At 36.2% G+C, this 27,106-nt stretch overlaps 1 protein-coding gene across 2 annotated transcripts in view; it reads right to left on the reverse strand.

Moving 5' to 3' along the window:
- Positions 1–609: 609 nt before the first annotated feature.
- The window catches only part of RET (ret proto-oncogene), an 87,312-nt gene continuing 60,815 nt past the window's right edge, over positions 610–27,106 (reverse strand). Inside the window, exons 11-20 of one of the 2 annotated variants that reach the window (XM_074907112.1) lie at positions 26,631–26,887; positions 25,291–25,438; positions 21,989–22,096; positions 20,231–20,445; positions 20,000–20,122; positions 17,042–17,112; positions 12,917–13,054; positions 10,937–11,036; positions 9,163–9,310; positions 610–7,251 (exon numbers count right to left, since the gene is read on the reverse strand). In XM_074907112.1, coding sequence (XP_074763213.1) covers positions 7,094–7,251; positions 9,163–9,310; positions 10,937–11,036; positions 12,917–13,054; positions 17,042–17,112; positions 20,000–20,122; positions 20,231–20,445; positions 21,989–22,096; positions 25,291–25,438; positions 26,631–26,887 — 1,466 coding nt within the window. In that variant the 3' untranslated portion in view covers positions 610–7,093. Of the gene's footprint in view, positions 7,252–8,296; positions 9,311–10,936; positions 11,037–12,916; positions 13,055–17,041; positions 17,113–19,999; positions 20,123–20,230; positions 20,446–21,988; positions 22,097–25,290; positions 25,439–26,630; positions 26,888–27,106 lie in introns of those variants that run through there. The other variant, XM_074907113.1, reaches the window with a different exon arrangement.

Below are 27,106 nucleotides of genomic sequence, written 5' to 3' on the forward strand. Positions count from 1 at the left end.
TGGATATTTCCCATACGCTTTTCCCACATCTCCATTGTTACAACACTCTTCCAAACTTTGCAGTCATCTTAAGAAGATGAACCCTTTACCAGCTTTCTTGGGGAACAAGAGTGGCCCTCTTGAGCAACCTCCTTGTCTGTCTTATCAGCCACCACTTGGGATTCCACCCTTTTGATGTTTTCCTTCCCAACAAATGTAAGGTTGTAATGAAGTTATTCCAGATCTCTTCCTTTTTTGTGAAATACTCTTGCATAAATGAATATTATTCTTGTTATTGGTGGCAATTTGGTAAATGAGTAGGATCAGTGTATCCTACTATTTTATTGATTTGTATTGGGCTATATCTTCTTCACAAAGTCTGAAAAAGGAAGTGGAATTGTTGGTTTTTTCCCCCCAAATAATCTTCAAATTTATCTAAATATAGGCAAGCAAGATTCTTAGCAAACCAAATGCTTATAATACAGGTTCATTTGATTTATTTTTATTAAATATTTGAAATACTTCCATCCTTAAGCATAGTAAATTCACACAGGAAATTGCATTGGCAGGGAGCTATGAAAATAGCACGTTGCAAATGAAAATCAGTGCTCATATCAAACTTTTTCAACTACTGTCATGTCATGAGGGAAAGCCCTGAACAGCTGAAAAATTATATAAGGGGTTTCACAAGTTATGTGACCTGCAGAATGCAGAAAAAAAATCAGACTGGAAACTGCAATATTTGATTGATACCCAGATCTAGGTTGAGTTTCTACAGGAACTCAAATCTGTGGCTATATCATGGGATAAAAAAGTCAAGTTTGGCAGTCCAAAGTTTCTTGAGCTGTTCTAAATGAGATGTCTAAAAGCAAAAACTCAGGGAAATGCATATGTGCTCCAACCAAACGTGCTTTGTTTGCATCTGAACGCAGACTGGATCTGTTTCACACCTCTGAAGCCCCTGAAGATGCTGAAGGTTTATTTTGGCATTTCTAAACCCTCCTCTTGTTTCTGGCTTTAATTTGTTGGAATTAAAAATCTAAACATTTTTGTCTAGTGATCATTGCTACACATTTAGAAAGAATCATATAAACAGATTATTAACAATGAGAACCCAGTGTTGGAAGTACCAAGGGGTTTTAACAGCTACAACTTTCTGTGGGAAGAGATGTGTTAGCTACAACCCCATGTGATGATCTTTAAGGTCTTGTCCAACCTAAATGATACTATGATTTTATGATTCCATGTAAGGATAACTTTTCATAACTACCTCAGCGTTCTGGGCACATACAATCACAAACCACACGAGGTTTTTAGGTACCAAACCTCTTTTAATGTGAGAGGGTACCATGTATGTTAAGTTCTCAGTTCAGATCAGGACTCTACTTTTAAGGTGAACTTTAACTTCTTTAAGTTCTTTAACTTCAGTTTGCTTTTCTTACATTCCAGGGTTTATGAACCTGTGTGAGATGACCTGCGCTGCCCAGCAAGCCTCCCTCCGAGTCCTCACATGATACTTTCTGCGTGGCCTGTGCATGGGAGGTAGGACATTTGTCTTCTGCCCATTCTGTCCACTCAGTAGTTTGTCCACAAGATTCAAGCATGAGAAGGTAGGGAACCCCATCCTGCAGAATATGAATAGAAGGGGTCCCCATCTCTTGTCCTCCTGTCCCTGCAGACTTCAGCATATAGAAAAGTCTTCTATGGGCAAATCTGTGTTCCTAGCCAGATCAGATCAAATGGGGAGTAAGAGAATAGTGGGGTGATAGCAGAGAAGGAGGAGACCACACATCTGCTCTTTGCAGTCATCTGTTGACTCCTTGTCCAACAGATGTAGTGATAGCATGGTATGTAGTAATTCCACCACTACTTTCAGCTCCCATTTTGTGAAAGACTAAAATCATATGTCCCTGCAGTATTCAATAATAAATTATTTTGCAAACATTATTCTAAAACTAAGGCCCTAGATGTGTTGGTTTACTTCTTCTGTCCTCTGCTTAGGGGAGATTGAGAAATACATAAAAACCGAGTCCTGCTACAATGGACATGCTTTCCAGCAGGGGACCTCTATTTCTTTTTAGGGACGTGCCAACACATTTCTGAAGCTAAGAAATAATCATAATCTCTGGTTCTGTTAACAATGTCTTGCAGAGAGGGTGAGAAAAGCTGATGTATTAGCTTATTTTTTCCTTCCCCAAGTCTCTAACTTGATGTTTTATTTGTAAGCACAAGAGGGAAATTTACACAAAATGCTGAGCTAAACTAACTTCCTATGGGGACTTCTGCATGTACCAGGCTGATTGGACCTACCCTTTAACTATAGACTAGGTGGGAACAGTGACTATTTTTACCTTCATACCCTATTCACATTTTAACACACTGTATCTATGCGCAGACATGTTCAGTAATTCTGACCATGCAACTAGTGGTTCTTTCCACCACATCAATATTGTGATAAAATAAGCATATTTTTATATTTTGTATTTTAAGTCAAGATTTACCCATTGGCTGTACTTTCTCTCCATTAAAATCAGTGGAGGTTTATCAGGGACATAACGACAGGTGACCTAGGTCAAAGCTGAGTGCTTTGTGAAAACCCAATCCATTTTTATATTTGAGAGTCCATAAAAACAAATCAAGCAGAAACACCTACTGTAAACATCACTATTTATTCAAAATATGCACATTACTTGCTATTAGTGTAATGATTTGAACTTCTACAAACTTCTGTGCTTATCTGATTAAATGGAAAGCTTTTCTCTTGGCAATGTAAAAATGCTCTAAACCCAGTTATCTTATATGTTAGTATACATCTGCTAATATCAGCAAGGATAGAATCATACTCTTGGTCTGATACCTGATGGCAACAGTCATTACATTGTCGTTGATTTCAGAAGTTACTAATTTCTTTGTCTTGGAAATGAACACACTTCTCTGTTATTCTTTTTTAATGGAGAAACTTGGAATGTTATTTCTTGACATGTCAAGTAAAACTGAAATACTCTTAAATTGTTCATACCATTTTGGACTGGCCTGTAATCCCTATGAAACAGCTTCCAGATGAGATGAACTTGGATTTTTATGAATGTACTTTATTAGCCAAATGTAAGGAGCTAATTATTTCATATGACCTTAAGGGGTGATGTACTTGTCTGTACTTAGGTAGGCAAAACCTTTTTTACTTAATTTCAGAACGTTATCGCAAAATGAACTTTCATAACAGCTCAAAAAACTATGTTTTTAGCAAGAAATCTGTTGTGTTGGGGTACCATGCAACCCTTTATAAAACCAGGTAAAACCAAAAAACACACCATGAAAAGAGAGGAACTATTCATCTTCTCAAAATACATTAAGAGTATATATCTCTATCATAATTGGAAGGCACAGGTTTCTGTCCCAAAGAATTGGAAATGAGAATTGAATATGAAACGCACCTTACACTAACAATGTATCTTTACTGAAGAACTTGATAAATACTGAAAAATATTTAATTCACTGTCTCCTCTAGATATACATTAGAGATATATTTGTGCTTACCTGTCTTCTAGTGTCTGCTTCTAAATACTGCTACTAGATAGACAAGTTACAATACTGTGCTAGGGACGGATAGATCCATGCTATTGCTATTTTGCCCGTATTCTGATAATACCTTTTGTACTTTTGCTATCAGACTATTAGTTTATTTGATTTTAGACCAGTAAATGTTTATGAATAATTTATTCATGAATGATCCTACTAACTTCAGAGGGGCTACTTAAATTATATGAAGTCAGATGCAGTGGACCTGAACAGCTTAGGTTTCCTTATTAAGATTTTACATACTTTTATACATCTTTAGTGAATCATAGGGTTCTTGAGAAAGATAGTTAATGCTGAAAAAGTCAAACCATTCATCTCACTATGGACAATCTGCACCTTGTTTATGGGGAGCGTTTGCTGGGTGCTACCTAGGAGCTGATGCTGTTGAATGTTATCTCTAGCATTTTGTTATAAATTTACCATTGTAGCTTCAGTGGGGCTGAGTTTTGAAACATAGCATTTCAAAATTATAAGTAGAAATATCATTTTTAGATATATTTTGAGGCTTCTATTATTAATATAAAATTGATTATAAAACATCAAGGAATAGAAACTTGCTTTTATTTTACATTTTTGAAAATTACTTAGGTCCAGTTGAGGGTACCATAGAGATTCATGCACATTTTGCATGACAAATTGTAGATAAAACCACATGATTTAAATATTATGTACCTCATATTTAAGGGACAAGATTTTAAAAAAAAATTTCTATTATATTAAACAGTCTAATGCCTGCAGATTAAAATCTGCAAACTCACAGTAGATTTTATGAGTATCACAGCTCTGGAAAAGTTTGTAGAAATGGGTATTACAATAGCTTCCTTGTGCTGCTGTAATGACTGGAAAGACACATCAGATTCACTCTCTCCCCCATCCGTCACAACTCAAAGCACACACCACATAAACCATGTAATCTCTGCAGATATTTAGAAAAGGCTGGTAGAAATTTTTAGAAAGTTATTCCCTCCAACCTGTACATTTAGGTGAGTCATTTGTTCCCTTTGAATTCACTTTGCTAAGGGCAGTCAAGTGCATAACTGTTTCTGGCACCGTTGGAAATAATAATCTGCAACATCACTTCTTTCCCACATGGGAAGTACATTGACTCTCTAATGGGGAACTGAAACAAGATTGTCACCATTCTGACTAATGGCAACATGGAACAAATAGGAAACACTTCAAGGGAAATATTTACAAAAATAGCATACATAGAAGACATAAGACGTTTTTATATTATGAGTGAATACTTGAAAGCAATAATCTATTGCTTACCAATATTCATGAGTAGGAAGGGTGGCAAAATTGGTTGGATTAAGAAACACTTGTTAAGAACTTTTCATCAAGCTTCACTTAATGCAAGTAATTGTGTATGGCAACTATAATTATGAGCTGTGTATGTATTTTATATGCAGAATCTATGCCTGCTAAAATAGGTGACAATATTAGAGAAATTTTTCACAGGAATTAGTGGTTGAAACAGCATTTACTCATGCTAGAAATCTAAAATACAAAATACTTTCTGCAGCCACTGGTTATTTCAGCATCGCTTACTATCCCACACACCTACTGTACAGCAAAGTTGTTTGCAGGGCTTTTCAGGTTAGAAACTAGGCGCTTCACTCCTCCTGGTTGAATAGTGAAGATAGCTGATAAAAAGAAATTCTTAATTTAAGGAAGAATTAAAAAAAAAAAAAATCTTGATGCCTTGATTGCTCATGGCAAATAAAGAATTCCCATTTACAGACAGAAAATACAGGAAAAGGACTGGAGAAAACAAGTTACCACAGTGCTATTTTTCTCTCCTTTTTTCATAGATCTCTCAATAGAAATATAATGGGCTTAGTTTTCAGTGTAATTTATTTTAAAAGTGTGCATTTTGACAGCTGTGTTATGCCAGTGAAGATCACATTATATCACAATTGAACCCCTTCTGTATACCTAGCTATGTCTCTTTACTCTACTTAAACATTACACAACACAGCTAATTTTTGTACGAAAAAGTCACTCTGGTTAGTGCTTGCCTGAAACCAGGACAGGATCAAGTATGATATCCAACAGTGAAGGTGCTTAAATTCCAACATAGCATTTTATATCCCACTTTTTGTAAAAAGAAAATCTGTGTTTGGTTGTGGCAGTCTGACTCTCTTGTTTCTGAAATCATGGACTTTAATGGAAACATAAAGTTGATACACAAAACATTTTAAAACAGCTAAATTGGATTGTAAGTGACAGGAGCAAACTTTGGTGGAATCGGATTATTTAGAATAACCATCAGAAGGTTAACAACTCACTTGGGATTTATGTCCCAACATTTGTAGCAAACAAAAAATTATCTTTAACCACATTAGATTACAAATAAAGACAAAAGTAGTGCTGATCATTTACTCTTCCACACAGAACACGACCCACAGTCTGATCGTTCTCCCAAATATCAAGTCAGTGTTGTAAGCACAACAGTTTTATATTTCACTTTAACAAATTCTGATGACATTTTCCTTGTATAGCTGCATTAACAGTAGAGTTTTAGACTAATTTTGCTGTGCAAGTGTAGTTTATCATGACTTTCAAGGTAATAGGTTTATTTGGAGTTGTATCATGGTAGTGTCCTGTGCATGGCAGTGTATTCAATCTGGAACTAAGAGAAGGACTCCAACCCACTGAACATGACTGCAGACAAAATCTCTTTACTTGTATTCCATCTAAAAACCCTGTACAGTCTATTTTGAACTCATAAGAGGAATTACGATTGTACAAGATTGTACATTTTAACATTAGTAAGATGTAGATGATGGAAAGTAAATTGTGTCAGATGAACACTCTTGATTGCCATCAGTCTATACAGCTTATCTTGTATCAAATTTATCTCCATTGTGCTAAAGGTAAGAGAAGTTCCGACTAAATAAAACAAAATCTCTCCTCATTAAGACAATACATTTTATAAGACTTCAAATGTTGAATCTCAGGTCCTCTATTGAGTTACTTAATGTTTGCTTCCAAACCAAGATACAGGCTTTGTTAGTGCCAACATCATTGTAATGCTTCTCATTTGATAGCAAGCTCAGTTTGCTCAGTTTGCTCCCTCATTTGGGAGCCTATTTCCCCCCTCCCTTCCATATATTGTTTGTGCTTCCTGCTTAGATCAAGTGGTTGTATGCTAACAGCCACTATAAAAGTAGCAGTTCAAGTACATTTTCCCATCCAAAAAAACTGTAGCAAAGGATGGTTAGTCTAAAAAACAGCAAGAATGAAGTGCGAGGCCATTTGCAGTAAAAAGTTGCCAAATGGAACCATATGCAAAATGGCAATCTAGAAAGAAGTACTGGAACTACAACTCTTATCCAGCTTGATATGTTTTTTGAAAGGGGAAATCACTAATTCTAGTCTTCAGCATGAATAACACACTTTAGAAACTACCAATAAAAGGGTTTGCCAGTTTAAAGTTAGTTATTGATTGTACAAAGAATGAGCCAATGGACTTTGCATTCTTTGCATCTTTGTTCCCCTCAGGAGTCCATTACCTTTCACAAAGAAAATTTTAGCTATCAAACTTGTCCATAAATTTTGCCGCTGAGTGTGAAACCATCCAGTTAGCATATACACTATCATTTGCATATCTTGAAAACACAGAGTTAGTACCATCGAATCTTGTGAGTGGAACGGGGCTCTCCTCAGGCCAGTTCGGGTATGACATGCCTAAAAATGAAAACAGATAATTTTTTCTGCACTGAAGAACCATAACTTCATGTGCAGACAGTAAGGCCCTTGGCAAAACTCCCTTCAATATTTTAAGCCAGTCCACTGGATTTTGTCCCAAATCAATTCATATAAAAGATGTTTTGAACTCCGTGAAGCACAAATTCAGAAGTAGGCAAAAACCCTGAAAAAATAAAGTGCTTACTTGATAAAAAATTGTGTGCACACATGCACATGTGCATAATAAAAAGCTAATAATTTTTCTTCTGATGACCCTCCAACTTTCCATAATTTTTTCTTTAACAATTATGTAGCAATATATTGCTTTGCAAGAGGAAGTTCTTGCTGTACAGGAAGTGCTCCAAGAATTAATAAACCTATTTGGGACAGGATCCAAAGTTCATTCCAATGACTGAGAATATTTCCATTTACTTAAACAGGTGCCTTCCCTTTGGCTTCAGTGAGGTTTTTGGGGACACTCACACCCTCACCAGGGATCCCCTGCTTAATTTTAGGAAACTCCAGGAGCACAACTGAGTGAAGTCCAACAAAGTCCTGAGCACTCTTGTCTTGTTTCAGCACTTAAACGTGTCTTTCAGGCATGTAATTATTTGCATTGAATCCAGTTTAGGCACAAGTGATCACACCAAAATGGAAGCAGAGTGCTTAGCACCATGTTGATCCAGCTGTACAAGCAGAGAACCACACCGGGGTCAAGATTTTCAAAAAGAGAAATCTGATTGTGTTGCTTATTAAGCATTCAGCATCTGCCATCAACCTTGGTGGCAACTTTTTCTGTTACTGCATTTTTTTAACAATCTGGCCACTAAGTGCCCCAAAGTGAACATGAGTTGGAGGAACCTATTAAGGAAAATTATAGCTAGGGTACAGATCAAAAATAGACCCAAAGCCATGTATTAATGGCAACTTTTATGCTAAATTATTCAACTTTTCAAAAGTCGTACTGCTTGAAGAATGAAAAAAATATCTGTGGTGTTAGTAAATACCTAAAAACGTGTAGAATATTTAATCAGGAGACAAAATGTAGGAGTTTTGGCAAGAACCGTTTTTACTGTCCATCTCACCATCACAATGTGAAAGCATATGTTCTTTTTAAAAACATTTGCTACATCATTCAATCAAGGTTTAGTACTGACATTTTCATAATAAATCAAAGGATGTGAAAACAGCGGAGTGTATTTTCAAAATGCCCATTGTTAGTTATTAATTCGGTTTTCAAAGGACTTTATCTATTGATTTAGTTTGTATATAATACTTATATACAATATTTCTACCTTCTGTATAGGATACTCTGGTTTCATTCTATGATACATTAAATAGACATTTCAGTTTATGGATCTAGAATGCATTAACAGCAGCTGAAATTTAAAGATCCACCTTGATAAATGAAAAATGTTGCAGATGGGTCCTATCATTGAGCTATGGCAAAACCCAGTATTTTTTTTTAAAAAAAGTCTATTGCTTAAATTAGAGGTGCAGAATCTAACATACTTTAAATGTTCCTAGCCTCCCCCAACAGGATAGTTGAATTAGATACTCATTAGTATTTTATATTTCCCCTGAGAATGCTTCCCTGATATTTTTTTTTCTTTTACTATATCATATCTAGTCATTTTACTTATTTTCACATCCTTTTAATGTTTGTTTAAAATGTTTGTTTTAAACACAGCTGCAAAATGACTAAAGGATGATCCTGATGCAAACTTTGACATTTACCAAAAGAAAAAACAAACAAACAAACAAAAATGAAAAGAAGCTTCCAAGCAAATTTTGATTGGCTTCATTCAGACAAGAAACACTGTAATGGGGTTACAGAGTCTGAGAACAGTGCAGAAGAAAAAATTTTTTTTTTGTGTTGCTAGAATCTAGTAAATGCATGTGAAATTCTACCATAGAGTTTGTTTTCAATCCATGTGGAAGGGAGGGTTCGAGGGAGGGGAGCATTATTACAGTCCACGAGTGGTGTCTCCTCTTCTGAGAGCCCATCATCATAAAGTAAGGAATCAGAAGGTGTAGAAGCTGCAAGATCTAAGTAGTCCTAAGAAGTGAACACAGGAAAAGCTGGGTTAACATATGTGGCAGTGTTGTCGGCTGGGTAATAAAGGCTAAATGTGCATCTGGTTCCTTTACAACAAGTAAATACATAACCCTACTGCATTTATCTCCTGATAGTACCTCTGGCACCGGTGTAGGCTTTCCTTTTCTGCAACCATAGCATCTTTGGAAGTATCTGATTTGCCAGAACACTAGACATGCTAGAGACATATTAATAATTCCCCTACTTAATTCTACACATCACTAAAATAACCAAGAAGTTAAAGTGCTGTGCTGATTTGTTTGACCTTCAGTTTGGCTATGCCTGATACATATGTATGACTGAAATATGTATTTATAGATACATATGCACACTTAAAGGAGAAGGTACTCAGATCTTGTCATAATTTTACAGAAGCTATTACATAAGCATGTATAAAATTAGTTGCGTAAATATTGCCAGATAAAGCTTTTTCTGCTGTTGGTCTAAAACTATTTAGTTTAGCCATAAGAATGCATAGGTTTTCATCTATGCTACTGAATTGCTTTGATGTAAAAAACAGATGTGAAGCATTTTCAACTAATCTAAAAGATATTTTTTCCTTTCAAAATGGCTTTTCCTTTGAAAATTTACTGAAATTAAACTTAAAAAGATAAAAGTTATCCAATTTTATAAATTAAAAAATCTTCAGAATTTTTCATGAAGAAAGGCAAGAAGAAAAATTACTAATTTGTTGAACTCTATTTTGGATTGTCTTTGGTTTTAATTATGATGAAAATTTCAGAAAACTTGCCAGCCTCTGTATTATAAACCTGTCACTGAACATGCAGATTGTTTGCATACTGATTCTCAGCAGCTAGAAGTTAGTGGCTGACAAGTCATAGTGATTTAATGTACAACCTAGACCTTTCACTTTGCCATTATTTATTTAGAGCTTATTTTTACATTCACATCCTGAACAAAATTGTTCCCATTTGTTTATTAGTCCTTTTTGACCAAGTGTCAATACCAACACATTCTTAAATCTGATAATAGTCACTGTATTTCCTCTGTTTTTCATTTGTAAGTAACCTTTTCCCATAATTAGATTAAAAAAAACCTAAAATGTGTTTATGGGCAAGTAGGTATGTAGACATTTTATAAATATATGCAATGTGTCTTATTTTTAAATCTCGACATCCATTCATTCAAAGAAAATATGCAGGATTACAGTAGTTTTAAAATAACTCAGAATGGTGGAATCATACAGCTTTTTTATCTCTGTTGCTATCATCATATAACTAAATCAGATTCAAGGACATACTACATTCTTCTAGTTCCAGGCTTCCTAGGGTTTTTTATTCAGGAGTAACTTTTCCCAGTAACTTTAATTTTTTTTTAGTTTTTTATTTAACGAAGCTAGACAAATTAAGGATAACTCATCTGCATTTAGGGTTGAGGTCACCAAAGCCACTATATGACTTTCAAAAAAGCTGGATGCGTTTGGAAGAAACTAGATCTATAAATGCTTCAGAATTTGATGAAAAGTAAATTACTTTCATTTAAAAAAAAAAAAAAATCATTATTTCTGTATATTCAAACTCAGATGATCACAAAAACTTTCAAAAACTCATGCTTTCCCACACTTACCCTACTCTTCACCATCATTTTCTCTAGTTCCTTGCTGATCTCAGCAAATGTTGGTCTCTTATCAGGTTCTTGCTTCCAACAACGCAACATCAGGTTGTACCTGTGACCCACCATAAGGTGAAAAAAACCCCAAAATTGTTAGAAGTGGGTCATGCTTCTGCTCAAATAATTTATATATGAAGTTGAACTGTGGTGTGAAGGCCATCCACAAGTACATCAATCTTTCTTGTGTGTTCTGTTAAACATTCCCTTGAATCAACAACTGATATTCACAAGAATGGGCTTTTATTTTCACGAGTCTGTATGAGTTTAAATGATGATGCATGTGGCTGTCCTTGAAGGACTGTAATCTTAGGTTTCTTTCATTATTTTCACTTTCTCAAAGGACCACCTCATGTGTAGGCACCACTGATGTGCCTCTCCAACCTGAAAAACTCTTCTGTTATATCTGAAATTAGAATTTTGTTTTTCATTTGTTTAAGTTCTGAAAAGTTTCTGTAAACTTTTATTCAAAGTGAAGCCCAACCTAAGACTATTTGCACAAACTAACATTCTTTTCATTATTTCTATTATTTTTATTACATCTGTTCTTATTCTGTCTTTAACTGCTTTCTATAGCATACAGTTTGGAAAAAAAAAAAGGGAGCAGAATTAAAGTTTTACAGTTGAGTGAGTGTCAGACAGACATTGGCCAAGTTCTGGATGTGTAACTTTCCAACCTGTATCATTCATGTTATTTTTCTAGCTCAAGTGTTTTCAGGACTAAGTGATCCAGTGACAAAAGTGATCAAATTGTGGAAACAGTTGGCTATAAGAACTACAGCAAGCTTTTGAAAAGCATTGCATTTTTTGCCCTCATCCACGATCTCTCTCTCGACTGGGCAAAGCAGAGAATGCAATTTAAGAAAAATGGTCCTTAGAGTGGGTTCTCAAAGTCTGTCAGAAAAATTTCAGAGTAAAACAGAAAAAACCTGAACCAGTCAGAAAACCACGATGTGGCTTGAATAAAAAAAGAATCTCAGACATGGGCAGCTTGCCTAACCTACTAATTATCAATGATATAACGTGTTTGAGGAATAAAGTCCCTGTTGATATGAAACAAACAAAAAATTATTTGCTAGAGGATATTTGCCAGTGACACTTGCAAGCTTCTACCCTGCCCTAAATTCAGAAACCATTAATGTTTTTTCTCTGTATGTGGTATTAAAACAATACAAATTGTATTATTTATACTATATTTTCTCAGCCTGGCTGTGGCCAAAGTATCCTTTCATATTGAAAATTAGTCAAAAGAGATGTCATAGTGATTATAGCCTGGTAACATTTTAAAGAAACCTGGCCATGACCAGATTTGCAGGATGAACATAAAATCATGCCTCATCTCCAAATGACATGGAAGAACCACAGAAAGAAGTCACTTCACATTGACAGTGTTTTAATAAATCAGCCAATAAAATATGAACCATCTCCAAACAGAAAAGAAATTGCCATGAGTTTATCAAGTCTCAGAAATGTCATGTCTTCTAGAGTATAGATTTCTGGGTCAAGGTATAATTTCTCTTGTGTAATGCCAGGACAACTAATACACAATGACTAAGTGGATGGGACATCAATCTCATTTGCAGAAAAGTGCTGAAACATTTTCTTGAATATTTCAACTACTGCTGTAGTTTTATGAAATTCTCCTCCTCCCCCCCATTCTCAAAAGTTTTGCATATTCAAACTCTTTTAATTGTTTGGCAAGTGTGTTATTCAATATTCTCCAAGTATTCTGGATGTATCTGCAAGCATTCTGTCGGCAATTCTTTTCCTGCACTTTACTGTTCACTAATTTCATTACATTCTTTTGAGCAGTACATATTTTGATTATACCTCTGAGATATACAGGACAGTATTTATGTGGTATTTATTTAAACATTTTTTAAAACATATTTATTCAAGAGATGTTTTGTGAATCTAATCAGATCAAGAGCTACTTACATTTCTTCACTGCAGTTTTCTGGTCTCTCCATTCTGTAGCCCGTTTTTAGGAGGTTAAAGAGTCTTTCAGGAGCAATACCTGGGTAGGGATTGCCTCCCAAAGTTACAATTTCCCATAGCAGAACTCCAAATGACCATCTGAAAAACAGAAAATTTGTTTTTATTTAGAGTGGTGGGTTTCAAGAGCTATGTGTGGCTTTCACCCAACAAATCTCTTTCTAGTGTTTTGAGAAACCAACCAAATGCAAGATGTTGCTGAGCAAGAGGGGCTGTACAGATGCACATAGAGCCATCCTTGTTCCCAAATACCGTTCATTAAAAAGACAGTAGAGATAAGGGATACCCCTCTTATCCACTGACAGAAGCTAACTATATCCTGGGAAGGCCCATCTTCTCTAGACAGCAGAAAAATAAAGTCCATCCCACGGTGGCCCGACTCAAAGGCTTGTTCCTCTTCTGTACAGTGCTCCTGGAGATGCCTCGCTTTTTCCTTGGGCAACAGGGGGAGTCTAACCTCCCTAATTGGCTGTTATATTCCTATTCAGAAATAATTGTCTACATTTTCACAGGCTGGGTCAACCAGTTATCAAGGGATGAGTTTGCTGTCTTGACTATGAGGTGGTGTTTATATGCACAATGTGTTTATTTCAATTGTAAGCAACACCTTTGATTTCAGCTGTTCTGTTGGGTCATTTCAGTGATTCAGGACTTAATTTTCTTCTTACAGTTAATGAAAGAAGAGGAAAGAATTTATTCTGGAAATACCAAATGCCTAAAATATAGTTTAATGTAGAACAGAAGACAGAAGAAACTGTTTTCTGAAATTAACAGAAGAAATGGTGACTTTTTTAAACCTACATTATCAACAAGCTCAAGCAAAAAGACTCTCTTGCTCAATAGGTTGAAAATATTTAGACAGATTAAAATAGTCCATTTTTGGAGGGCAGGCCAGGAAAAGAGAGGCAAAAGTGTTTTTCTTTCCTTAGTGGAAGGCTTTTTTGAGACACAAAGAAGTTACAAATCACTCTGAATCTGCTCAACTGACAGAGCTGCCGAAATTTGGATGTTCAAAACAAAGGAAACCAGCCAACACAGTTTTACAGAAAAGGTATACTCAATGGGATGCATCTGGAAGAAAATTACATACAATTTATGACAAATGTTAGCTTCTGTGCCCTCATAATTGGGTAAATTCTGTGAAAACTCCACTTTTAAGAAGATTTTTAGGAAGTTTTACACACCTAATGCCAAACCAAACAGCAGTGTCTAATTCCCACTGAAAATTCCATCTCAAAATGTTAGCCACAAACCTCACCTCTTGTCTGACTACATTCCACCTTCGCTTCTCACATTTTAAAAAACAACGGTAACCCCGAAAGTACAGCAATAAAACTTCAAAAATGGGCAGAGAAGCCAAAGTGAGTATCACACAGTCCTAAGTGGTATCCTGCCATTTTTCTTCCTAATCTCAATTCATTGAATTATTTTTTAATCACTCTGCACATTCTTGAAAGCTGATTATTTATAGCATTTTCGTTTACTTTATTAATATACCTCCTCATACCCTTTTTGAAGCCAATTATGCTCTGCCATCATGTTATAATTCTATGATTAATTTGAATAAATTTCGTAGTGTGACAGGTTTTATTTTTAAAATCCACCTCTTCTGCTTAAGAGGAATTTTACAGAACGTGGAAAGGAGGGATCAGATGAATAATTTTTTAATTAAAGTTGTTTAGTAAATAGGCATATTAGAATAGAATGCTGCAAGGCTTTCAAATCATGATGAGATGGGAGATGAAAAATTTCCCATTGTGCTATGTTTGCTGCTGAATAAAAATGTGATCAGAAAAAGCCAAGAAAGAAAAACATGTGAAGAGGAAGACAGTGAGCTGGCTTTCTACTGATGTCATTGACCTCTGAAGCAAAACCAGGAATTTGTAAATGCTGGGAAGCATTTACTGGCAAGTGGTACTGCTGTTAATCACTGCTAACCACTAACTATACAGAATTACTTCAGAAGGAAGAGTCCAGAAAGCAGAGACATGGAGTATCATAAAAAAGACCATGTTGGAATATTCTTGAGTATATTAATATATGTTCACTAAAATATACTTGCAACACCACAAACCACAAAGAATATTCATGAAATATTTGCGGTGAGTGTAATTATCTAAAATAACAATCAATGATGCAAAAAAGTACTTTATTGGTTTGCAGCTGTAGGAATGGTGTTTGTGGAATTTAGCTCTGGAGAAGATTTGTTTTGCAACTGTGTGTGTCTCAGTACTGTTCTGTAGGGACTTGGCTAAATTAGAAGCTGCTATATAACACTTAGATTATGTCATGAATAATTATATGAATAGTGAAGGTGACCCTCACCAGTGAGTCAAAGGTACGGTATGTGGCAGACATTTAGACCTTTTATGCCACTGTATTGAAGTGGACCTACAAAGCATAGTGCAGTGCGCTCTGCTAAGAACACCTGATCCATCTCCAAGAAGGCTGTTAAATCAGTGTGGCTTTACACAGAGATATTAATCCCAATATGGGAAGCAGAAAAACTGCACAGCACCAGCGTGCTGCCCAGCACTCTGAGCTACCTTGCTTGACGCCAGCTTGATAATCTCTGTGTGGTGTTGTATCACATGTACAAGAGATGGGCTCCTGGGCTTAATAGCAGCCCATCAGGAAAACAAACAGGGAGGAATGGTATTGGATCCAGAAGATCAATCAACAATCAAAGAAGAGGCAGTTACATGGCAACACAATATGTTCTGGCCTCAAACTATAGTGACAAATCTGTTTTGCAGAAAATGAAGAAATTAAAAATGCACCAAGAATTTTTTAATAGAATTTAAACAATTCTCTGGGAAAAGTCTGTAGAGGAGCAGGTCAGCACAACTGATACTCTGAGGAGGATAAAAAGAGACTCTGAAAAACCTGTAAGTAGACCTAAGTAAAAGTGACACTGTCCCAAGAATTATTACCCCAATCTTTTTTCTTTTCTTACTCCAGGCGAAACAGTAAATAAAAATATTTTGGAAATTCATTATGTAAGGAGTTTCCATGGTAAGCAAATTATTTTGTTTCACTAAAACTGCTCTCACCTGCAGAGAGAAGAGTAAAAAGTGAATGTAAATAATTTTAGAAGTGCAAATCACAAGGTTCCTATTTGCACATACTGCTGTTATCAGTGTTTTCCCCCAAAGTGAAATGTCATTGTGATGGATATGTTTTACTCCATTTGAGTTTAATGAAAGTGTTACTTTAGCCAGATCTTCTTTCAAGGGAAACTTGGAAGATACCAAAATGCTACCCAAAATGCTACCTAGCAGAAAATCAGATGTAAGTACTTCTGCTTTTGCAATCCCTTAGAGGTTTTTCTCCTAAAAAAATAATACTTAGTTTTATAGTATCTGCCTGGTGACTAGTCACAAGCATCTTTCATGCCACAGAAAAAGAAACAGAAGTATCTGATCCTGAGTTAAATTGTATAATAAACACTCCTCTGCCTGGCTCCTCGCATATCAGACATGAAAATGGTTTACCTGTGGTTGCTTTGCCACCTAATCATCAGTTGGAGATAGGAGCGTATCCATCTTCAGGATCTGTCTCCCTAATCATGCAAATGAACTTGCATCTTGAAGCGGAACCAGACTATTCTCCTAAGGTCTCAGCTGGCTGTCATTAAAATTAATTGGAGTTTTGTCATTGGTTTCAATAGAACTGAGGCCAGGCATTAAATTCCTCTCCCTTTTTTGCCACAGACAAGTGACAAACAGAACTGGGAAGTTTGGGCATGACCATTATCTTTAGCAAAGACTAGTAATTTGTGTCTATATTCAAAGGCAACCGTGTCACATGAACAGATCCAACCCTTCTTGATTTTAACAGGAGTTATGTACCTAAATACCTCTGATAATATCTTCTTGACATTTAATTCAACAGCAAAACTCTTATGTATCATTGCCAGTGGATGGTGTCACCCAGGCTGTGTTCCTTAGTAGTATGGCTACTATGTACCTTACCATAGTATGGCTACTATGTACCTTGCTGTGCTTCATCCCCTCATCTCCTTAAACAGGCACAGAAGCCATAAAGAACATAAGAAACTACACTTACACATCGCTTTGTGTTGTATAGATATGATCAAATAGGGATTCTATGGCCATCCATTTAACAGGTATCCGACCCTAGGAGGAAAAAAAAGCAACAATGCAATTACTGGTCAGAAAAATAAGTTTTCAAGTGGAAAACCACGGTATATATCTTCAAAACTATAACAGATACTCTATCCATACTCCAGTCCATTGGAAAAGTAATTTCCAGTGGACTGAATGGTTTGCATTGCCTACGAAAAACAGTGAGGAGAACAATTGTAAGAGATTTTAAAGTCACCCATTTGTTTCATTCCACACACTTCAGTAATATAATTATGTGCAATAAGGTGTTTTTTCCAGATGGTCACCAGTTCAAGTTGGATAAACTCAACTCTCCGCTTAACAGAGAGCTTCATCCAAAGAGTTATATTCTTGAAACATGAGTTTCTGTCTTCCCATTGCTTTTGGGAAATGTGCGAATGCAAAAATGCTGGGGAATGATGATTAAAAAGGAAGAGCTATCTCATTTATATCAAGCACGATGCATTAATGGAAGCACCTAGATGTTAAGATACCTTTGGTTTCAGAACTGTACCTGGACAATTATATTCAGTTACTGGTTACTAAATGGAATCTACAAGCTGCTACTTTCCACTGGCAGAAATTTACTGATAAAATCTGAGAAATCCGCCCCAGATATTCATGAAAATCTAGCCTTGCCAAATTTCCAAGATATTTCATAACGTTCACAATATCACTAGCATTCATATGCTTTACTTCTTGTTATCATGAAATTCATATATATACATATATGCATCAACTGTTTCAGTAGGATTTGAAACTTATCCTTCTTCCTTCCTCAGATTTTCTTTTCCCTGTTTCCCTATGCAAGCAAACAGATGCTTGTTAGGCTCTGAATAATGCTACGGTGATAAGTGTCACAGAAATAAAGAGAAAATATCCATACAGAACATTAACACCCCACCAAATAAAATGAAAATGCCTTTATGTAAATGCATCATTCTTAAAATACAGAGCAACTGGTATAGATCAATGTACAACACATACATCAGAAGATAGCTAAATGAACATGGTAAAGCCCTTTTACATATGATCATGTTTTCTGAAAGGTTTTTTTTCTTCACAACTTATTTTGACTTAGGAAACATTCACACAAACTAGCCTGAAAAAAACAGGAAAGCTAAACTGAAAATTCACAGTATTTATGGAAATCATTTCATAAAATTCTAAAATTTTCACATGCAAAAAATTCTGTTGGCAACTGTTTCATATTAAGTCATAGAGCAAACTGAACCAACATCTTAGAAAGAGCCAGTAGAAAGTAGTGTTAGCAAATGTCACAGTCTGGCCTGGGATTGACTATAAAAGTTCTGCTGATGTCAGTGACAGGTGGATGCAAACAAGCAGAACACAGGATTTGGCTTGCTGTATTTGACAGTATTTTTTACAAGAATAAATAAATGACAAGCCGTTACTTCTTAGTCTCGAAGTTATTTTGCTCAAATGTTGCATTTCAGGTAAGTAGTGATGTGACTCAACAGCTTGTCTTTCCATCAAATTTCCTTTGCACAGTTGTAGAAGTGAAACGTTACAGTATGCTGAATCCTGCCGTGAGCACTGTGAGCAGACAGAACTGCATCTAGGCACCTGACAATAACTTACTGTGGCAGGCGAAATAGAATTACCTTAAATAGCCTCTGGCAGGTAGCATTAGCTTCTAATCTATGCCAACCTATGATGTACCATTTTGATTAAGACTTGATATCTTTCATACATTGGGAAGTATTTGTAGGAGGGCATGATGAGGAACTGGATAAATGAGAGGACCCACCTCATTTAAAAATGGGCTGCCCTCTACCTGTAAAAAGGTTAATAGTTAAAAGCTTCTGCAATGAAAAAAGGTGTCATTCTGTATTTACGTTAACAAAACACATGCTATTTTGAAGCATCCTGTGTGAACTCTCTATCCTTAAGAAAAAGAAATAATTTATTACAGACTATTTGGCACATTGTTTTTAAAAAGCAGCAAACTCCTGCTTTTTACGTATTGTCTTGTAACTTTTCATAGGATCAGAGAACCGTTGAGGTGGGCAGGGACTTTACTCCTCTGCTTAAAGCAGGGTCAGCCACAGCATGCTTCTTGAGACCATTTCCAGACAGGTTTTGAGTATCTCCAGGGACTGAGATTCTGTGGGCAGCCTGATCCTGGGTTTAATCATTGTTATGGTAAAAAAAAAAAATTATTTTCTTTAAATGGAATTTCTTATATTTAAAATAGCTCCCATTGCCTCTTGTGCTGTCACTGGGCCACAGTGAGAAGAGCCTGGCTCTGTTGGCTTTATTTCCTCCTATCAGGTATTTATACACATCAGTAAGATCCCTCTGAGGCCTCTTTTCTCCAGGCTAAACAAACACAGCTCTGTTAGCCTCTCCTTGCACGTCGCCAAGGCCTTAATCATCATAGTGACCCTTCTTTTACTTTTATTAACTTTTATATATTAGAAATAAATTGCTTCTGTTGATGAGTCAACAAAAAGGGGTGGAGGAGACAGTGGTGAATTAAATGTGATACATCTTTTACACATGTATGTATATTATGCTAGGTGTTGGAATGGGCTGCCCAGGGCAGTGGTGGAGTCCCCATCCCTGGAGGTGTTTAAGAGTGGAGTTGACATAGCGCTGAGGGATATGGTGTAGTTGGGAACGGTCAGTGTTAGGTTAATAGTTGGATAGATTATCTTCTTTTCCAACCTAGATGATTCTGTGAAAAGATTCTGTGAAAAGATTACTGCCCCACTGATTAAGCTCATAATTTTGTTTCTTTTTTATTTCTTTAAAATAGAGAATTATTTTAAGTTAATAAAATATATCTACTATTTTTTTTCTTCTGTGCTCAAGTATAAATTCATTCTCTTGATTAGGTAATCATTTCCATTACTGTTTTTAATATGCACTGTACCTTGCTCCTCTTGACATACGAATCTTCTTCATATACATCACGGGAAAGGCCAAAATCAGAAATCTTCATTTTGCGTCCTTCTGCCACCAATACATTTCTGGCTGCTAAATCACGATGAACAAGCTTTTGGAAGAAACCAACAATAGTGTTTATGCTTCTTGTGGATGAACTAACAACTGTCATGTCCATTTATCACAAGGACATGCTCAGATGGCTATTACACTGCCCTACCTTCATTTCTGCAAGGTACTGCATTCCTCGTGATATCTGCCATGCAAACGATATCAAATCTCCCATTGTTAAGGCTCTTTCATCAGGGTTATCCAAATAACTTGAATTTCTGTTGCCATCGCTACCCACATAGCTTGGTCCTACTTTTCGACTTTCCCTGAGAAAACTGCGCAAGGAGCCATATTTAGCATATTCCACAATTAAATACAGCGGACCTAAAATAAACAAACACACTGATAAGTGAACAATCAATAGATAGCATTTTTTTTAAAAAAAAAAAAGTCTCTTCTAATTAACACATTGTTTTGAACGGTCAGCAGCTCCAGATACCTCTGGACTTTATGTAAAAGGCACTGAATCAGACATGGAATCATATAATATTTTTAGCTTACATCCTCTATGCAAAGTGAGTAAGTTTCAGCCTAAATCAAAGCAGAATTCGGGCTCTTGCCTATATTCCCTCATCTAGATAATTTGAGACTAAAAAAGAGGCAACTTTCTCACAAATCAGATCTGTAAAAACAGCCTAACTCAGAAAAACTTTTTTAAAAATATTAAAATCAAAATTATTTTCTGTAGTGTGTGATACTGAGCTCACAAATAATCTGCTAATTCCAGTGTTGTGTTTAAGGTGCCTCTACAGAGCACTTAGAAGTATTCTGACATTTCAATCCATTAGTTTCTCCTCCCCATTTAATGCTAGATACATTTGTCTGCTGTATCAAAGTCCTCCCACCTCATACGCTAATGAATTAACTTGATATTTATTAAAAGCCTGTGACTCAGAAACAATTAATTTCCTTTGGGATGCAAAAATATATTGTACTGAAAAGAAAAAAAAAAATCCTGCTCCTCTGGTTTGTTGCCTTACTAAGACTCAGAGATGACTCAGTCCTGAATTATATTCTCTGTCTACAACTAAAAGTGCCACTTGCAACAGAACTGGGTGGGCAAAGAAGGCAGGCCTTTGGCCAGGGTTGCAACATGCATACTGTGTTTTTAGGCTGCATAATTACAGATGCAAAAGGAAGACGATATTGCTATGCAACTTTATTTAAAATGAACAGAAAGAAATTATTTAGATCATTTCCTGATGCACAACAATGAAAATACTCTTCACTGGCAGTTTATAATACATGTGTCTGAAAATTTTCCCCCTTGAAATATACCTTTCAGTGACTGTGCCTTTTAGCAGCTATTTCACAAGACAGAGACAGTAGTTTTGTGGCAGAGGAGGAAAACTGAGTATCAATCTAACTATCCAGCTATATTTTAACAAAAGTATCTGTTGTTGTCTTTTTATAGTTTGGATATTTTTTTGGTTTTGTTTTAAAAAAGGGAGATCTCACTCCCTGGCTCAGGCCTCAAAGAATCATTTTAATATGAATAATAACAATAATAAAAACTCCATTGAACTTTAAATAGAACCCATATTTGAAAACACTTACTGAGCGTCAACATTATATGAAAATATATATTAATTGGAAGAGAATTGGTAGTAGATTGGTTTAAGTTAAAAAAGCTTCAGAATCAAAAGGTGTATTGAAGAAAACCACATGAAGAATGCTTAGTTAAACTGAATTAGCATTTCCCCTTCCCTTCAAACACTGCTTTTCTTACATGTCCCTCATTTTTCAGCCAGAAGCAAATTTAAAAGGTGCTCAGCAATTATTAAACAGTGGTCCAAACCCATCAATGAACTGCTCTTTATTTCCTTGCTTGACATTTTCATCTTAATAATGAGTTTCTAATAGTTACCATCTTGACTGCAGGCTCCATACAGTTTGATGACATGAGGATGGTTCACCTGTTTCAAAAGGTTGAACTCTGAAAGTAGATCTCGCAGCTCACTCTGGGAAGCATTTTCTGCAGAAAGTGTCCAAACACAGTTGTGGTTAGGAAAGCAGTACTCAAAAGTTCTCTATGTACTGTCTGAAGTATGAGATCAACCATTTCTCCTGGAATTAGTGAGACGTCGGAAAACTCCGTACTTCCCCACAGGAGAGAATTTCCCCATCTCCACTGTCCTGCAGTCATTCACATCTGAACTAACGGACAGCTGCTGTTGTGGCTTGGTAACCTGCTGTAATCATCCCTCTTCCCTGATAAAGAAAGAGTAGATCAGCCAAGAATCAGGACCAGAGTCTGTAATGTCTTGCAGATGCTATGAAATTATTACAGACCTTTTCTAGTGTTCTAAAGCAACTTTTTAGGGTGAATCAGTGGAACTGAAGCTTCAGAAGCATAGGAATGCCAAGATTTTATGTTGATGAAACAAAAAAAGACTCAGTTAACTTCCACGATATATCCCTTCTTCTCCTGAATACATTTTCTGATGGAGTAAAAATCCACTAACCTATTGTTTTACATTTGTAGCACACATCCAGTTTAAGAGTTCAGAAGCGAAATGTACAGTACAGGTTGGTTTTACTGACAGACTTTGCTAATTTCAGTGAGAATCATATGACAGTAGCTCCTAGAAGCCTTCTTAGCCTTTCAAGCATTTTGGGTTGCAGAATTCTTCTGACTGACTTCCTCTTTGAACACACTGGGGCTTGAAGGAGATCGCTAGTTATACAGACACCATAGGTCATAGATAACCCTTTTTCTACCTCATGCTTAATCTCTCTGACACACAGAACCTCCCTGGATAGTTCCTACAGAGTGTCATTACTGGGCAGTTGACAAGTAGGTAGTCACCTTTACTTAAGGCTAATAACAAACAAGCTCAGCTTCTGCTCTTTGGTACCATACTGTATGTTCTTCCATATGGGCTGTAAGCACCAAAGGATTTATTCACATATCCATTTAAAATAGGAGTGCTAATACTTTGCCCTGCATGATGATTTTTTATTCTGTTCTACTGTATGTTTGTATCAGTACTATATGTTTGTATGTGCGATATATTATAGTCTGAACTTCCACTCAGACTTCTACACTAGGGAATACAATATTGGATGGTCTCTCACTACTGATTGAGACTACAAAAAATATGTATATATGTTAAACAAAAATGAACATCAACAAGGCCTGTGAGAAATTCCTGTTTTTCAGGCTCTGGAACTGTGTAGCAAGTGCAAGAACGGAACAAGGTTCCCCACGTACATGTCTGCTGGAAAAACTAACTTTGATTGTGCACAAATGGAGACAATTAGCTCTGAAACCTGATGCCCCTTGTTTTTACAAATGGCAAATAATGTCTGTTTACATATTGGGTGGTTTCCCCTTTAATTTCATTATAATGAGAACATTTTTATCATGCAGGAGGTCAGATGTAATTCATATGAAAAAAGTGGTAATAATGAGCTGAAAAAATTACATCTCTGTTCCTTTAAACCTCCATCCATACCTCCAAAACTATTTTGGCTCAGCTAATTACTAACTGCTCCTTGTTCCCTCCCCAGTACATAACTCCATTTGGCAAAGTAGGGGGAGTCCTACCGTGGTCTGTTCTTAACCACACATTGTGCACAGCTGCACAGCTCAGGGAAGAGGTATCTTTTATGCAGTAAGCAAGAGGCTTTATCCATTATACTATAAACTCTACTATATTGGTATACATATCATTCCCTTTTAAAGATCAAGCAGTTTATTCCCTAATACTTGGACAAATTACCCCCTTTGCATCTGTTACAGGGAAAGAATGGGTGACATTGGCCTGATCCAAAAGAACTGTCCCTTATACTTCCTGACAGCATTATAAAGACCACTGTGGACTAATACAATATTTCTTATACTTGAGATGTCATGTGTTAACTAGTAAAGTTAAACCGGTAACAACAGGTAAATATTTGCAGAATTACAAATGTTCTCCACAATCAAGTTGGAAAATGGAATTTCAGGTGACTATATGCAATGTAATTTACATTAAAAAGGGATTCATTAGAGCCTGAAGTATTGCTGTAAAATGTCAGATCAATTGGTTAAAATAAGGTGCTTAAAATAAAGGCTTACTCCATCACATTATCAATTCTGTCAATTCTTTCCTTCACAATAACTTGGGAAAGCTGAATGTTAAATTATCTGCAAGTAAAAGCAATATTTTTACCACTATGTCTTGGAATCTTAACTCAGTCACATGCTGTTGATGAAAATGTGCTAGAAAAAGCAGTGATATTGAGTGCACAAACAAACATGAGATGAAATAATGGCTGACTATTCTATTGAGAATGATATACAAGTTGTTCTTTGAGTATTACAAGTAATGGTTAACTAGTCTTCACTTCTGAAAAAAGTTCCTAGACCTCCTCCATATGACCTATTCTCCACTGAACTCTTGCTGTGCAGGCATGCATCTCATAATGCATTTCTTTCTTTGGTAAAATGATGGAATATGCAGCTTCTTTGCTCTCAAGCAGCAGAAGATACAGTTTTTTAAAAAACAACTTGCATGTAATAGAAATGGTAATAACATTTTCCTATAATGACATGTTTTTAGTTATAAGCAGCAGTGAATGGCTGAGCTCAAGGTCTTATGTTATCATCTTAACATTATCTAGGCATACTTTGTTTTCCCCATCTTTAAAGTCTTAAGGAAAATTAAAGACACCAAGAAACAGCACTGGGCTATTCAAGCCAGTTTGGCAGAGCTCCTAGTAATTGAAAAGCAGATCAGAAACTATAAAAGTAGATGGAATTCTCAATTGGAAAAGTAACTTAATAGATCTATTCTGTCTCTTGCTCTGATTATAACATGCTTTATTTAAAAAGCTCTGTCAAAGAAAACTGAGTAGAGGAAAAAAATCAGACAGGTTTAACAAACCCTTGCAATATTTCCATGAATGCCAAAAATAATTAAATACATTTGCTATCTTAAGACAGAGGCCCCTTGCACATCATGAACTAGAATTAGTTATGGGAATAACTTATCTGGATCAATGTGATGCTAGCTCCTAAAGTCAAATATCCGTTAGAAGATAACAGAATGCTGGAAGAAATAGAAGCTGTGACACTGGTTGTTTTTAGCTGACCTTTTGCTTTAGTCCTAGTCTCTCTTAAAATCCATTAAGACCTTACAACAAATAGTTTTCAAGTCATTTCAGACCCAGATGGAAATGTACCTTTTAACATTTTCACCGCTACAGTGGTATAACCAGCCCTTCCCTTGAGTCGGAACGCTGTTGCCTTGACAACCTTTCCAAATTCTCCTTCTCCCAGAGTCTTGCCCAGAACTAGGTTCTTCCGAGGGAATTCCCACTTTGGATCTTCCTGCAGGAGAGAAAAGGAACCCTGTGAGCTGAAACAAGAAAAGGAGTGGCTAGCTACACCAGAAGCATTAATATTCAATAGGAGACTATTCTTCAGAAATAACTACACTTTACTGTACAACATTTAGTTGCTCTTTCTATCAAGATCAGTGTAGTCCTATAAAAGCTTCTGAATCTCTAGGTATTTTGCAAGTGTTTTTTCTGTTACCTTGAAAACACCTCCAAAACAGGCTGTACATGTAGTCTATGGATAATGGATGATATTTACAGGTCTGGAAAATTGGGTACAAATGAAAAATGAAGTGATACAGGATAAATACTTGCTTTCAGAATAACTGAATATGTGACCTTGGACTTCACAGAGAAGTAAATCAGTTTTACTCATGGAATAAGGCTTTTCCTTAAGAATTTATCAGAGACAACAATCCTCTTATGAAATTAGTGTTATTGGGCCCTAAGATTGCCAAATGATGACAGATGTACAAACCAGACAAGAAATTAAAGCAAAAAGAACACGAGATCTGTGAAGACCTCAATATAGAACAGTCAAATAGATTTGATGTTGCCACATGTCATATAAAGTCACAGTGTTTCTCTACCATGTTGGTCCATGAAAATGTTCCAGCAGGCAGCCATCCTGGGTAGTATGTGATTCAACACAGAAGAAGCTAGGTTAAAGGTATGATAGTATGAGTAGGCAAAAATCCTTAAAATGGGGGTAAAAGTCCCAATCCACCTGACACCTACAGTCTGTATATCGGAAATCAGGAACAGATTTCAGCAGTTTTGTCTTAAACTTACCCTTGTTGCAGTACTATGGCTCATAACAGAGACTACAAACCTGCTGATTATTAGTATTTAACTGGACAATGTTAAAGTAAAACCACACTACTGTCAGATGCAGAGCTACATTTAGAAAATAAATCAGCTCAGATTATACCTAAGATGTTACAGTACATTAAAATGTAACAAAAGTGGAAGAATATACTGGCCTTATAAATTATATACTTTATCCAATTCCCCATTAAGTGTCTTGAGTTCTTGCCTGTACATATGATTTCTGATTTAGTTATTTGAGCTGGCATTTCTATGAATAGATTGCATTTCTGTAACATTTTCTGTATGCATAAACAACATTCTTTAGAAACAAGACAGACATCAAAAAAGAGCATGCAAAATGACATCAGGCTTACTGGTATTTTAAAGGTGTCTGCAGACACCTGGTTCTCCATGGAATCTAAAGAAGGCCGGCGGACATTAGTGGAAGAATAACTGATGGGGTAGGACTGGGCTGGGCGCCGGAATGTCATTTCTGCAGAGGCAATAGGTGGCTTTGGAGAATTCTTGTGATAACGATGGATGAAATAGGAAGAAAGCAGCACGGAGATGATGAAGGACAGCAGCACTGCCCCTGCTATCACAGTCTTGCACACATCATCACATAGTTGCTCTGTGGACCGAGAAGAGCTTCTTAGAACTTTGCTTTGTTGTCTCCTACTTCTGATTTGGCAGTGCATATAACGCACACAGGTGTGACAAAACCAGAACTCAAAATCATTTAAAAACTAGAGGAAAACTTAGCTAATTCTCAATGGAATTTGAGAACTTGCAAATATGCCCACTGCACATACCAATTTTTTTTTTTTTTGGACATCAGCAGGTAATTGTT

This window comes from Athene noctua, chromosome 5 (assembly GCF_965140245.1).
Source record: "Athene noctua chromosome 5, bAthNoc1.hap1.1, whole genome shotgun sequence".
Classification (NCBI taxonomy): Eukaryota; Metazoa; Chordata; class Aves; order Strigiformes; family Strigidae; genus Athene; species Athene noctua.